Source organism: Poecilia latipinna, unplaced genomic scaffold (genome assembly GCF_001443285.1).
Source record: "Poecilia latipinna isolate Pla-1442-1.1 unplaced genomic scaffold, P_latipinna-1.0 Scaffold1956, whole genome shotgun sequence".
In the NCBI taxonomy this organism is placed as follows: Eukaryota; Metazoa; Chordata; class Actinopteri; order Cyprinodontiformes; family Poeciliidae; genus Poecilia; species Poecilia latipinna.
The window spans coordinates 66,437-82,465 of record NW_015114572.1 but is presented as its reverse complement, the minus strand read 5'-3'; the positions used below and the strand labels follow the sequence as shown (position 1 = coordinate 82,465).

General features: G+C 37.8%; 1 protein-coding gene across 2 annotated transcripts; it reads left to right on the top strand.

The window, feature by feature from the left end:
* Window positions 1-3,334: 3,334 nt before the first annotated feature.
* Window positions 3,335-13,833, top strand: dus1l (dihydrouridine synthase 1-like (S. cerevisiae)). Of its 2 annotated transcripts, none has more exons than XM_015015822.1 (14): window positions 3,335-3,443; window positions 4,520-4,761; window positions 6,503-6,611; window positions 6,697-6,747; window positions 6,919-7,031; window positions 7,124-7,206; window positions 7,290-7,393; window positions 7,494-7,641; window positions 7,847-7,943; window positions 9,679-9,758; window positions 9,912-10,081; window positions 10,170-10,207; window positions 10,732-10,807; window positions 13,186-13,833. In XM_015015822.1, the coding sequence occupies exons 2-14, from the start codon at window positions 4,525-4,527 to the stop codon at window positions 13,353-13,355; spliced, it is 1,476 nt and encodes a 491-aa protein (XP_014871308.1). In that variant the 5' UTR covers window positions 3,335-3,443; window positions 4,520-4,524; the 3' UTR covers window positions 13,356-13,833. The 2 variants fall into 2 exon arrangements, with proteins under 2 accessions (XP_014871308.1, XP_014871309.1); XM_015015823.1 differs by lacking the exon at window positions 3,335-3,443 and adding an exon at window positions 3,478-3,634.
* The last annotated feature ends 2,196 nt before the right edge of the window (window positions 13,834-16,029 follow it).

Sequence of the window (16,029 nt, the reverse complement as noted above, 5' to 3'; positions counted from 1 at the left end):
TAACAAATTATCCAACCTAAGTTTAGAGTCAGATCATAGAAGAACAAACGTAATATTTAAAAAGAAAGACCTACGCTAAATATAATGTCTTGCTCTGCTCCACAGTTTGAACAGCGTGTTACAGAGATCCCCAATTCTGAACTTCAGGAGGAATAGTCATTTGTCTTTTTTGGATGCATGTCAAAACAACCTAATGCTCAACATTTAGTAAAAACTAAAATAACAATTCTATTCAGTGCCATGAAAAAGTATTTACCTCCTTACAGATTTTGCTATTTTTCTCTTTTAGTTAAACTCTAATCTTTTTCGTTAGCAACCATTTTTTTAGTATCAAAGATGACCTAAGTAAAAACAAACTGGAGTTCTAAAATTAAGGTTTTATTTATTGCGGTATAAAACCTATCCAGACCAGCCTGACCATGTGAGAACTTAACTGGTTATCTAGTTCTTGGCAGCAGTCACTGCCATCCATACACAAAAATTGCTCATCCCAAAACTGTTTTTTCGTTTCTTTTTTCTTCTTCTTCTTTTTTTGCTAGCTGGGGTGCTTCTGTGTGACATCATATTCTTGATGTCACAATGTGATTGCCAGAAATTCTTATTGTTTTCCTTATTTTACTAATTATAACAAGTTGTTCAGATCTTGAATAAGCAAACCAGGTCAGACTGTCCCATCGCCATGTCTGGCTGTCAGTATGTTGTTTTTCTGAGCTCAGATGTATCAGGAAAAACATCCACTGAAATGTTCCACCTTGTCTCATCAGTCCACAGACATTTTGGAGATCATCACTCACCAGTGTTTTCCTTGGAACTCTGCCATGGAGGCCATTTTGTCTCGTCTGTATTATTGTTGAACCCTGACCTCTGACCTTAACAGAGGCTGTGAGGTCTGTTCTGGGTCCCCCTGTGTGATTCTGGTTGGCTGGCTTCTACTGGGAAGGTTCTCCAGTGTTCCTTGTTTACTCTTGTTGTGTTTTACTGGAGTCTGAATGAGTTAACAAGGGAGCCAACTAGAACCAGGTTGGTTTGGATAACTTCACTTTCACTAGAAATGAGATCATCTTAAGTGCATTTTGATTTTGCTGAGGTTATCTCTGACTGAGTGGCTACAACGTGGCTCACTGGCATCAGTGTGTGAGTGTGTGTGGGTGACTGAATGACTGCAAGCACAGGCCATTTACCATTTTTACCATTTCAGTCTTTTTGATTACATGAAAAACACAAGAGTAACCAAAACTAAAACATTTTTAAAAAATCTGTAAATGGGAAAATACAATTTCATGTTGTTATTAAAAAGAAAGTGATAAAAATAGATTTATAACAGAAATAAAACTGAGTGCCTCACGTAAAAACAAACAATACAACGTAAAAACTAATAACATATTTTATATATTTTTTTAGTTTTTATTTTTTCAATAAATTTGTGATAAGAAAGGTGCAGAATCCTGCCAGCCTTATCCTTTAAAAAATAAAGTGCTGCTTTCTGCTGTTCTGCATTCTGAAGTGTTGGAAATGCTTTTTGAATCTGTATAACCAGAAACTCATTCCTGTCAAATGGCTTAAAATCTTGTTTGTGACAAACTTCTAACAGATTGTAGTTTCTTTATTCTCTTCACTTTTGAATCACAAGGCAGAAAATATCTCCTCCCTCAGTTTGTGACGTTACACAAAAACAGGCCAGGTACTAGTTAGATATGATACTGAACATGGCTGCAGAATGTGACAGCTGGTTGGAAAGTGCTGCTTCAACGTTTGTCTCTGAGTTTGAGGTTGGAGGTAAATATTTTATGCCCAAATCTGTACTGTGATATTCAAAAGAGAGAGAAGCATTTCTCTGTGAAACAGACGCTCCAGTCTGTTTCACGCTCACACTCCACAGGTTATATCGTCCCTACAGACTTGTATGTCATTGTGGATCGCTGTTATTGTGAGCTTACTTGTGTTGACAACATTATACTGCTTCTCTAAAGTACTGAGCTCCCTTAGCTTCACAACTCCAGATGTCCAGCAGAGGTGATGCAGTAGCTTTCTATGGAACAAAGTGTGTTCTGCAACATGACTTACTGTTTGTGGAGTAAAAAGACATATTTAATCAATATATTTTAACAAAGTAATTCTAATTTGCTATTAAATTTTTTATGGACAATGTTACACATTACTGTTCCTTGTGTGTTTTTTATTGTCTGTACCGTTTGTGAGTGTTTCAATAAAAATATTTTTTGCTGTTCTAGATCTCTGGTTGTCTGTCCATCCATCCATCCATTATCCAACATGCTTATCCTAGCAGGGTCACTGTGACACAATAAGAATATCTTGGTGGTTTGATTCTGACTCATCAGAAACACATCATCTACAAAAAGCAGATAGAAAATCCTGGGATTCCTGAACCAGAAACTCTCAGTCACAAACAAGGTTGGATGCTATTACTTCTTACTATTAAAATTATTAGTTGAAATTGTAGTAAGCAGTACAGAAATTGTAATATTCAGCAGAAGGGAACCCAAAAGATGTCCTTTTAAAAATATAATTTGTAGGATTTTAACTGTAAACTCTAATCAGTTTGTTTTATTTTATTTGTAATCTGAGCACCATGAGGGAAAATCACACAGCATCTGGGTGAATAATGGATCTGTCAGTATCCATGGTGATGGTTTACTTTTCTTCTGATGAATAAGGACTGGGAAGACCCTGATGGTTTTATTTTGAATGTCAAACAGCAAAGTTCACCTGCAGACTGCCTTCCTAAATGGTAAATCAATTGTAACAAAACTTATTAATATATCTGTGCAGCACTGTTTATGACGGGAATCATTTTCAGCTAACAGTTTTAGCCATCAATGCAGTCATCTGTCAGTTACAGCATGAGATATTTCAAACCGAGATTACTCCTGGATGGTGAAGGTGGTAAGGGATAACATGGAAATAAAACACAAACATAAACTGAGCATAAAAGCAAGTGTAACTTGGTTTCTAATGTTATCGAGCTGGCTCTAAATTTCCATTTTAGATGATTTTTATTTGTCTTACATTCTTGTCCTTTCACCTTTATTACATTAATATTTCAGTATATTTTAAATGAGTTCGAAATTACATTTTTATTTAGAAATAGCCTGTGATTTTTTGTGATTTTCTTTCATTGATATTAATACTTAATGCATAAAAAAGACACATTAAAATGTATTCTGCCCCAATACAGAATACATTTAAATGTATTCTGTATTGGGGCAGAATACATTACATTATACAAGTCAAGTATTTTTAACACCTTCTGTGACGTGCTATAACCAAACGGGGGCGTCGTACCATGGGTCTGTTTGAATATCTGATTTGCAACCAGAAGTAGCTGAGGCGGAGAAGAAGAATCGTTCCCTGCCGGTGTTATTTGGCTGTTGCACATGGCTGAAGGCGCCGCGTGAGGAGCTGTCTCCAAGCATCGCAGTGAAGTAGGTGAAACATCAGCCTGAGGTTCCAGACACACCGAGGTCCCGCTGCTCGCTGGCCACACAGCGGGCCAGGAGGCTGGGACACGGCCACGACAGCTTTCTGTTTGACCCGGGATAACAGAGTGCCAGTTAGCTCGGCTCTGCTAGCGACACCACAGCTAACAAGTTTTAGGAATACTAAAGGCTAGAAGGTGAAAAGAAAACAGAAAAAAATAGTTTGAAAAAAAACAAAATTAATCAAACTCGCTGCTGTCAAGTAATTAAACATTTGCTATATTTATGAGGTCCTATGGTGCTGAATTGCAAAACTTCTGTGATACGAACAACGTTTAGTCATTTAAATGGCTTCAGTAAGCGCTGAACATTATTAAATATTGACTATTTAATTTGCCACTATTTTTTATACATGCTGTCTGTTGTACTCATATAAAGGTTTAGATATTCATGTCAGATACGTGCAGGAAACACTTTTTAATGGGTAAATATAAAGCACAGTAATAACACACCAGAGGGATGATAACATAACTGAGAGGTTTTCATGTTGACTTTTGTAATCATTTACAAATTAATTTCTAAACTCGTCAGTCTGTGTGTAGTCCAATTCTTACAGACTACCTTTTGCTGCTGAGGTCTTTAAATTTGAATATTTATTCTTGGTATATGTTGGTATTTTGTTCTGCATATGTTGTAGGTTGAGGTACATCAATCAGTTTTTTCAGGGCCAATCCTCATTTACCCATTCCCTATTCTTTATCTGAGCTTTACTAACTCAACAAAGTGTATCGATGTGCATTCTGTTGGTTGTTGTCCTAGTATATACACCAAATCTGTGGGAATTCTTTATTTATATATGTTCACTGTCTGCCCTTTTGATCGCTGTTCAGAGCCAAAATTAGGGAATATTGGGAAATTCAGATTTCTGATTAACTGATAATTGCATCTGTAGTTGCAGGGAACTCTTTCTGATTCTAGCTTTCTTATAGACATTTGTTAGATGGCTGTCGTAATAACTAAGAGAAAAGCCTTGCAGAATGTTTCTTAATATAACACTGCTCTTTGCTGTCTGTTGACCGCAGCTGTGATGGCCAAGCTTCAGGGCTTTGAGTTCTGGAGGAAGACCCTGAGGGAGGCACGCTTCGTGGTGGCGCCCATGGTGGACCAGAGCGAGCTGGCCTGGCGCTTGCTGAGCAGGAGACATGGTGCTCAGCTCTGCTACACTCCGATGCTGCACGCTCAGGTATTTGTCCGGGATGCCAACTACAGGAAGGAAAACCTTTACAACGAAGTCTGTGAGGAGGACAGACCTCTGATTACCCAGGTGAGAGTTCACACAGGGTACGAGATGATGACTAGAAACTAAAGCTGGGCAGGTGAGGGGGGGGCGAGGCAACTTTATCTATATTGCACCTTTCAAAGGCAACTCAAAGTTCTTATACATAGAAGATAGAATTAACATACATTAAGAAAAACACATCAACCAGATTAAAATTGAGAAGGCTTAAAAATAAAGTAAAAAAACAACAGCAATAGGCTAAGAGTATAGGAAACTGCAAATAAAAAATAAATAACCTTATTTTTAAAGAGCTCAGGATGGGAGCACTGCTACAGTCAACAGGAAGCTTATTGAAGATTTTTGGTTCTTAAAACCTGAAAGCTGCTCCAGCATGTTTGATTTGACTGTTGGTTTGGTGATGGATTCTTTAGAAATGTGGAAACCATGTTAGTTATTTTTTCAGGCCTATGAATAAATAAATTGGACTTATTATTCAACGCTTTTGTAAATATTACATAAATATAGTTTTCCGTTATTTAGTATCGCATATTAATTAAAATCTTACTTTCACTTTGACGCTTTGATCAAACAGGAAAACTTCCTTGTTTTCACCTTTATCACTACAGGAAATAAATGTTATATTGAAATGATAAAAACAGGAAATATTGAGCACATATATAAATAAATATACAATATTTCTAACCCAAATGATGTTATTGATGTTGCCTTTCTTAAACGGCTTATACTTTTTACATTTATTAAGTAGTTTTTTTTATTTTTATTTTGCTGGATCAGAGGAAGGAGTGCAGTGATCAGAGGCATGACATATTAGATTTGTTTGTTTAAACGATCAAACTTTTTGTTCAGCAAAGACTTTCAGGACATCTTGTATAGTTCCTATTTTATTTCACATACATTAATTTACTAACTAAGCCATTTAAAGTCTGAAAATCATGTGGAAGAGACAGAACCAAACTGCTCCCTGCTGATGTTTCTCTTGCAATATTTTTGTTTTAATTATGTAGTTGATGATAAAGGCTTTGTGTCTGAGCTCTTCTACTAGATCACTTTTTAGGTTTTAACTGAATAAAGTACAACTGAGGTTAAAATTATTTTATGCATTTCAATTAAAAGTTCAGGATTTAAAATGTTGAAATAACTATTTTTCTTGATAATATATTTTCACTACTCCACTTTCACCAAAATAATCAGACTATAGTGAGAAATCAACTTATAAGCACACATCTATATCAGTTAGCTCATTATAAACTGATTAAAGTGGTCATCGCAGCTGCCAGGTAACAGTTATTAACTTTTTTTCATGAGAAATTATAAAAAAAATTCTCCCCAAAATTTCCTGTCTATAGCTGGAAGTGTGTGAGAGAATAACGGGTTTCTCCCATAAACTAAGACAACAAACTCCATCATGCTGTAATCGTCTCACACACCTGGAGAAAAACACACTGCAGCGGTTAGAAACTCTCTTAGACAGGAAGTAATTCTGACCAATAATATCCAGTCATCAAAAGGTGCACAATAAAGATTTTAATACAAAATATTATATAATATCAACATGTACAAAGACCAATCACTTTATCATGTTCATATAAAAGCTATGAATTGTCAACACTGCAAATAAACCTTGAATGATAAATGTGAACAGATTTGTGTGTGAGAATCTCCAGTGTTTGTTCAGAATGAGCGTCATAGCTGCACATTACTTTGAAACACAGTGTGTCTCATGTAGTGTTGGAGAGAAATTTATGTCCTGTTATTTTTTTCCCAGTTTTGTGCCAACGACCCGGAGGTGTTCCTCCAGGCTGCTGTCCTGGCCCAGGACTACTGCGACGCCATTGATCTCAATCTGGGTTGTCCACAGATGATAGCTAAGAGAGGTACATGTTCTCTAATCTGAACGTAGGATGACTGTCTAGAGTAGAGCTAATATAGAGGACCAAAACTAATGTTAATTATTTTAAGGACACTATGGAGTTTTTCTGCAAGATGAATGGGAGCTGTTGGAGAGGATGGGTGAGTTTTTACTCATTTTGTCATATTTTATGTGTAGCTTTTTAACGAATAACATTTTCTATGCTTCTCATGTTAACATGCATCTTTAATTGTATGATTAAACCAGTGTTTAAATCCTCTTTATTTAAATAGCAGCAGTTATAAGGTCTTCCTTTCTCCTTACATCGACAGTCAGCTTAGCCAATGAAAAGCTTTCGGTGCCGGTCACCTGTAAGATCAGAGTCTTCAAGGAGATTGAGAAAACGGTGCGCTATGCTCAGATGCTGGAGAAAGCTGGATGTCAGGTAGGATCTGTATCCACCACTTGTTGAGCTTTGATTTAGAAAAAATGCTTTATAACTGTAGTGAAGTCTGAGATGTTTGGTAAATGTCCCAGTTGCTGACAGTACATGGCAGAACCAAAGATCAGAAGGGAGCCATGACGGGGATCGCTAGTTGGGAGCACATTCAGGCAGTCAGGTGAGCTGCTGTACTTTTTCTCTGGTGTCTCTACAAAATGTAATAAAAAGACATATTTCTGGCTTGGATTCTTTTTTTTGCAGAAAAGCAGTAAATATTCCAGTGTTTGCAAATGGGAATATCCATCATCTGAGTGATGTGGAACGCTGCATTCAGGAGACAGGAGTGCAGGGGGTCATGAGTGCAGGTTAGTTCTCCTTTAACTCTCTGTCCTGTGAGGTTCAGCTATAAAGTGCTCTGTGTCTGAATTATTGCATTCCTTAGATCTGCCTTTGTGTTATCCGCAGAAGGGAACCTCCATAACCCGGCCCTGTTTGAGGGCCGCAGCCCCCCAGTGTGGGAAATGGCAGAGGAATATCTGGAGGTGGTGAAGCAGTACCCTCCATGCTCGCTGTCCTACATACGGGCTCACCTCTTCAAGCTGTGGCATCACACGTAGGGCTTCATTCATTCTTACTGGACGGATGAGTTCTTTAAACTCTTTACCCTTCATAGTGGAAACATAAAGTCCTACTGATTAGGTTGAGCTGTTGAAACTGTAGTCACGCATGTGTGTGTGTGTGTGTGTGTGTGTGTGTGTGTGTGTGTGTGTGTGTGTGTGTGTGTGTGTGTTTGTTTGTTTGTTTGTTTGTTTGTTTAGGCTGCAGATCCACCAGGACCTCAGGGAGGAGCTGGCCAAGGTGAAGACCCTGGAAGGGTTGGCCCATGTTAGTGCACAGCTGAAGCAGCGCTGCCAGGTACAGCATCTTAGGGGAGGAGGCCAAGAAAGTTAACCCTTGACCTTCCCAAAAGCCACCCTAATCTGGTGGTAGAAAATTGGCACCAATATTTCTTAGCAAATCAATTTAGCCTAGCATCAAAATGCAGACTTACAGTTGCAATTGTAATATTTGGAGTTCCACTTCTCAGTGAGCTCTGTTTTGTGCTGCTTTATTACCTAAAACACCAAGAAGCATGTGGAGGTTTGTGGTTGTAGCAACATAAAACATGAAGAAGTTAAATGTGTTCAAATACTAAAAACCACAATGTTGATGCTTCTGCCCTGATTCTTCCCGTCCTGGCTAACATTCACATCAGGAGATTTAGAGTTATGTCAGAGCAAACGGCATCATCAGCAAATGATAATGTGACCTGTGAGGACCATCTGATGCTGATTCTGCAAAACAGAGCAGATGGCGTGTATGTCATCATACACACTTTTCATTTTTTGTTTCCCATTAATTGTTAAATGCAGATGGTTGTGTGACGGGGTTCTATTATGACTTGGTCAAACATAAAAGACTGGCCAAGGTTGGAGATCACTTTAATGAAATTTATTAATCTTTTCTTCAGGTGAACAAATCAGAGAGGTGCAGAACATGTACAAAGGACGTCCAAGGCAGGTTAAAAACAGACAAACAGCAGTACCCTAAATGCAAGAGTCCATCATCTTCAGTGTGACTTCTCAGGAGTCTAACCACAGACTGACTCAAAGTGGTACAGAGCCCTGCTTTTAAAGCCACAGGCTCTGCCCACAGCACAAAATAAGCAAGCAAAAACAACTAAACAATTACTTCTAACTCAAGTAAACTCTTAAAGTAAACAAAGTAATGATAAATACCAAGAAAAAAGAAAAAAATATATATATAAATAGACAAACTTGTGATCAAAACTATAATACTCAGTTTAATAGAAAACACTCAGTACATCCCGATGACATCACTACGTCATCACATGACTCTCTCCTGGCGCGCCACAGTCTGGAAACAATCCTGCTTAAAAACAGAACTGGGAAAATGTTTGGAGAATACAAAATAACTGGCAAAATAACAAATGGCTAGGATGGATATGTTAACTGAAGCAGGAACACCGCTTGTGCACCCACAATGAAACGTGTCAGTTTAAGCTGCAACAAAAAGTAAGTTAGTGATTGTATATGTTTGTGTGTATATGTGTGCGGGCGTGCTGACATGGACTCATAATTAAGTCTCGTGATGGCTCCTCCGTCACAGGTTGGTTACAGCTTGTGTTATTTTCTGCATAATTATAACGTAACTGATGAAAATTTGTTTGTAAGCTTGTTGCAATAATCAATTAATTGCATGATAAAATTGAAATGAACTCAATATTCATTCCAATGATTAATATTTTTGAAGGGCAATTTTGTGCAGAGACTTGATAATCCATGTTATTTATGGTTTGGGTTATGTGTGGTTTTTAATTTTATTTTATTGATTTTCCTTTGTGGTCCTGCTTTATTTTGCAAATTTAAAATATCTTATAGTTCCAGAGTAAAGGATTCTTTACAAAACTACACTTTATTGGTCTTTGAGAAGACAAACTTTTGCTGTTATCAGTATATTGTCTAAAAATGTTCTCAAAACAATATTATTATTTACTGCAGTAATTGGAAAACTGAATTGTGACAGACCCATTTCTTTATTTGAAATGATTCTGGTTCTTAGTTCTTTGGTTCTCGTCGTCTCAATGTAGGAGGAGATTTCTGGTGGGGATGAGAAAGACGGGGGTCTGCCACTGCCTCACTGGATCTGCCAACCGTACGTCAGACCACCGTGAGTCACTTCCTCTGTTTCTACTGCTGCCAGCATGTTAATGGCCTGAATGACTGCAGATGTACACTTAGTAAAGTAACCAAGCAACAAAAGGATTTATCATAGGCACATTTCTTTTCCACTGTTCTGCTTTAAACGACCAACATCCACCAGGCCCAAGCCGGCAGTGACCAACGGCAGCTGCCAGGAGGTTGAGGTGAAGAGCACCATGTGTCAGAAAAGAGCTCTGGAGGACTCAGACAGAGCAGCTGAAGGCCTGTCCAAAAACAAACTGAAGAAAAGATCCCGCAACCCCAACAAAAACTTCTGTCCTGAGCTGAAACGTGAGTCTAACTAAGTTAAAGATTTGTCTTTAAACCACAACCAACAGAACAAGAAATCTGAAATGGTTTTCCTTCTCCCTGCTTGTAGCCAAATACCTCAAATGTGAACAATGTGGCAACCCAAAGGTAAGCGGATGAGTCAAACTGAAGGCCTGGCTGCGGCCCGCTGGACGTTAACAGAATCTTTAAGTTAATAGTTGTACACCTAAATTTTACTTTATCAATTAAATCCAAAGAGTTTTTATCTGCATGCTGCTAAATTACATTAATGTGAAAATATGTTCAATGTGATTTAATTTTAAAAAGTAAGAAACTGATATTTAGTAATATTTGATAATTTTTATAACTTTTTCGGTAAATTCCACCACAATCACAATCAGTCTTTTGAGGACATTAGTGATCTTGATATGGGCCAAAAAGGAAATGAGTTTGACAGCCTTAGTGTTGGTTTTTTATATCTGATCCACACGTCCGCTTTCATAAACATAAATCGTCTTTTCTAAGGTTTCCTGTTTCTCCAAAGTCACATAAAATGACTGTTTGCATAAAGGATGTCATTTTTTATAAAGTTTTGTGGTTTTTTTATTCTCTCCTTCCATTTACAAAGATTTCAGGAAGCTTAGTCATTCCTGTCATGTTTTGCTCTACAGGGAAATAAATGTGTGTTCAGTCTGTGTCGAGCCTGCTGTAAGAAGAAGGCTTTCAAAGAGGTGGCAGATTGTCCAAGTGAGTATAATGATAACTGAATGTTCTGTTGCTAATATATCACTGGGTTTATAAAGTCAAGAACAACTTGATTTCATCGAATTTTCTCACACAATTCATCCTTCCAATCATTCCCATGTTGGACTATTTTTAAATCACCATAATTCCATCATATTTGTTTGTAAAGAAAATGACTAAACAACTAAACATAATAAATATTGAAGCTGTAATGCATTCAGTGACCTGTGAATCATCTGTGTTTAACCGTTTCATTGTTCGGCCACTTGTTCATATGTTCTCTGTTTTAACTGCACATTCACTTATATTGATACCTATAGAAAAATGTTAGAAATACAAGGTTATTCTGTTGATTTTTTCTTGAATATGTTTTTCTATACTTGACTTTAGAAATCAGTTTTCATCATATTTCCTTAATCCTCTGATGCGTAAGTGGGTCCTTTTGGACCCGGTGAGGTCATCTTTTTGCAATATCTTTGTAATGAAAAGTTTTCATCACTTCATATTCCCGGTATTCCTCAACAAACATGTTATTGATATCATGCAATTAAAATTTTTAATTTACCTATTACACATTTTAAGAAATAGCATGTTTTATATTACTACCCCATTGTTCCATAAGTGGGTCCATAATTATGTAAAATGTTCATTTTACATAATTATAAATTATGTAAAATGTATACATAATTTATAATTATGTATAAATAATACATAATTTATGTATTAAATCAATCATGGGTATTGTGACAGCATTATTGTCACAAATCAACCTATTAGCCTTCTTTGAAGTTAGCTGATACTAGTTATCTAACCAAGCTAGGTAACATTACTGCCCTTACGTGCATGTGTATTATTTGTGTGTGTGTGTGTGTGTGTGTCTGACACCCTAGATAAGAAAATCGAGAGAGAGTGTGTTGAATGACATGCAAAACCTGTTGATCAATGTGTTCAATGTTCTTTCTTTTATCATCTCGATAAATAAAATAAAAATCCATAGCTATGTAAATAAATGCATAAATAAATGAGCTGAAAAAGAATAGCATGCCTTCTCCGGGTCGGGGAGGATGTCCTGCCCCAAGTGAAGCAGGAGATCGACAGGCTGATTGATGCAGCGTCTGCAGTGAAGCAGGCGCTGTACCAGTCTGTCGTAGTGAAGAGAGAGCTGATTCAAAAAGCGAAGCTCTTGATTTACCTGTTTAAGTTTCTACCCTCATCTATGATCATGAGCTTTGGGTCATGTCCGAAAGAACGAGGTCACGGATACAAGCGGCCGAAATTAGTTTCAGTTTTTTAGAGTGTCTGGGCTCTCCCTTAGAGAGAGAAGCTCAGTCATCCGGGAGGGACTCAGAGTAGAGCCGCTGCTCCTTTACATCGAGATGAGCCAGCTGAGGTGACTAGGGAAACTGGTTAGGATGCCTCCTGGTCGCCTCCCTGGTGAGGTGTTCTGGGCATGTCCCACTAGGAGGAGGCCCCGGGAAAGACCCAGGACACGCTGGAACTATGTTTCTCAGCTGGCCTGAGAATGCCTTGGGAAATCCCCAGAAGAGCTGGAACAAGTGACTGAGGAGAGGGAAGTCTGGGCCTCCTTACTTAGGCTGCTACATCTGCGACCCAGCGCCGGATAAATGGAAGAAGATGAATGAATGGATGGATTTATGGATAAATAAATGCACATGCATACACACACTCACATGCATGATACACAGCACAATAGAATACAGACAGTAATGTTAGCTAGCTTGGTTAGCTAGCTTGGTTAGCAAGCTAGTTTAAAGAAACATGCTCTTTCTATTCCCCCATCTCCCTCCCGCTGCCCACACACACCCACACACACATAATGGACACTGACATTGTTCCAACATTGCTGTTGTAAAATTGCTGTTGTCATTTTGTTTTAAAAATGTTCTACTAATTGTCACAAATGTTAAACAATTTCTTCTAAAAATGCTTAAAAAAGTGAAAAATGAAAATATTTCAAACATGAAATGATTATTGTGTGAAATAAAACACAGCAGAAAGTATCATACTAAACATTATTTTGAATCAAAATGACAAAAATAGCATAAAAACACATTGATTTAAACACAGGTCCAAAAAGACCCACCCATGGAAGACTGTATAGTCAATATGTCATGCATCAGAGGGTTAAGTTTGTTTTTCAGAAAATCAAACTTAAATGTTTTAAGTTCTACGCGTTAAATTCCAAAGTCAATTTTCTTCTAAGTTCTGTTTGATATATACAGTATTTCATACAGTATATATAACCTACAGTATTTCATAACTGAAGGTTATAATTACTTGATAGTGCTATAAAATGGCTCAATGTCACTGTAAGACACACAACTCCATCTATTTAAGGATCCCTGCTGTCTGATTTCCAGGTCATGGGCTGAGGTTCAAGACCAAAGCAGAGAAACAGAAAGCCGAGGAAGACCAACAGAAGGAGTGTGAGCGGACAGAGGGTTCAGTGACGGAGCGGGACAGAAACAAGCAGACTCCTCAGGTGGCAGCAGCTTCTTGCAGGGAGATGACGGAGCAGACGGAGGCCTAGCTGCTGCCCCCATTTGGACAGGCTGCCTCTAGAGGGGTCCTGTAGGGTTCTGGGGCAGGATGGTTTTATTCTGGTCCGTAAAACATTTTCAGGTACATAACATCATATTCCAACCTTGTTGGGTTCATCTGAAATGTTGAACCTTTCATTTGGGGGAAAATATGGACAATAATAGCTCCTGTGATGAACTGCTGTACATTGGGCTTACCACAAACTTTTTCTATGGAATTAAAGATGGTTGGCTCATAAACACGCTTTCTCATCTGAATCATTGTGTGTTTATGAAAGGAGAATGTATTTTACCTGTCAAATTTTACTGAGTCACTAAAATGATATAAACTGTTTCATATTCCATATTTTGATATAACAGAGCATTTGGCTGCATCTCAGCCCTCATTCATGTTGACTTTCATGACTTGAAGACTGTTTAGAACCAACTCCTGGTTACATCATTGCTAATAAAACTACCATCACCTGGGCTCTGTGTGCTGTTATGATCACGACCTTTTACATAATAGCTTCATTTCCAACTTTTTGATGTCATGTTAGAGCGTGGTTGGTTTCTAATTGACTGATTATTGTGCTTTCTCATGAGAACTGATTCTACCTGTTCAGAAGCTCACCTGAGGATCTTATGGAGAAAGTAACAGAAAGCTGTTCTCTCTCTGCAGCTACACTGGGGAGAATGAATCTGTCATGCTTATTATCCAAGCTTTTTGTAGTAGCAGCTTCATTTAATATGACAGCATATTACAATCATTGAAGATGAGGAAAAAAAGGAGCCTTGTGCAGGTCTGCTGTCTCAGTCCACAGTGCTGCTGTCTGGGGTTCACCTCCTACATCCTTTGCTTCATCTGCTCCTATTTTCTTTCCCTTGTTTTTTCTGTTTTACTGGAGAAAAAATGTGACTAGTGCCACAACATCTTAAAGGGGCAGTATCATGTAAAATTGATTTTTTGAGTCTTATATCATGTTATAACGTTATCCTAATCAAAAACATGTCTGGAGTGTTGCCTTGATTCTTTCATGCGTGTTTGAGAAATCCTTTTATCTTCATGGCAACCATTCAGATATGCAAAACACCTGGGTGGATCTGGCCCCGCCTTTGAGCCACAGCTCCTCCTCAGAGCTGCAGTTTCCAAACTTCCACCTCACAGAGCAGCCCTCCTCCGCAACTCCTCCACTCAGCTCCTTCAGACTAGCCAGCAGTAATTAGAAAACACCTGGTGGAACTGCTCATCTGCTGAGCTCATTATAGGAGTTACTTCTCAGTAAAATGCTGGTAAAAACTTTGTTAAAGGTGTGATGACTTCCTGAATATGGAGTTTCAGAAAGAGCAGGAGTTTTTAAGGAGACAGAGGCCCAATTTGAAAGCGTTAAAACAGGAAGGTAAATTTCTTTTAAATTATATGATTTAAAAAAAAAATTCTAATAACTGAAGACAACATAGTTAAAAATGGCTCTGTGCCTGGAAAATAAACAATACTGCCCCTTTAAAAGAAGTGCTTATCAGTTCTTTGTAATGCTTTCTTTGAACAGTGGATTTTGCAGCACACTGAGTACCCACTATAAAATAAATACTTATGTTTTTTTTTATTGAGCTGTAAAGAGAGGAATCCTTGCATGGTCCAGGTCATGTAGTTTGAGTCGATCTGATCTCACCTAATATTTTTACTTCTTCAATATTACTTATGTTCCCCTAGTGCATCTGTTCCATGGGAGCCAGGTGGGTGGAACAGAGTCAACAATGTAGCCACAGAAAGTTTCTGAAGAAAACAATATTGAATTACTGAGTAAATATATTTCAAGCAGGTTCTGACCACATCCAGCTGAGTGATCAGAAACCCTCCATTTCCTGACTGGAGTAAAACACTAAAGATTTTCAGTAAAACTGCATTTTACATGTACAATGCATGGATTTTACTCATTTAAAAAGTTAGCTTTTGAAATATATTGATCATGTTTCTCCGCAAAACAGCTTAAATGAAATGTGATTTAAGGCAGCAGTCAGACCCACTTTGTTAGCAGTGGATGCACCACTAATCTCCAAGAGATCTTAGAATAAAGAAGACAGAAGATACTTCCTGTGCAAAGCAGCAAGAAAAGCAAATATGTTACACAATCTGGTGTGTAGTATAGTCTTAGCATACAACCCTATTTTTGACGATAAGCAAATGTCTGTTGATTTAATATATTTGCATATTTTTCATTTGTATTTTATGCAGTGTGTTAAGATATTTTTAATGTTCAACAGACTTATAGAAGAAATATTCAGCGTCATCTCAGACTGTCCTAAATAACTCATGAATTTCCAGAGTTCAGCTGCAGCATCTTTAGGTACAATTTTTCCATTTTACATTTATGCAAACCTTATAAATCATCAAGATTGTTAAAAGTTTAAAGATTCTTAATAGTGACGCTCCACCTACTGACTCTTGTCACCATGGTGACATTTGACCAGCTGGAAGGCGAGCGCTGCTGGCTGATGGAGAAAAGCTGCTTCTCTCAGCTCACACTGTCCACAGGGTGTGTTGGGATTTTATTTGTGTGTGCACATTTTATTCTGACGATTTATCCATTTTAACTGATAAAGTACCCAGACCTACATACATGGCATGTGGCATAGGCACTCATATTTTACATATTGTGGTGTTTTTTATATATATATATATAT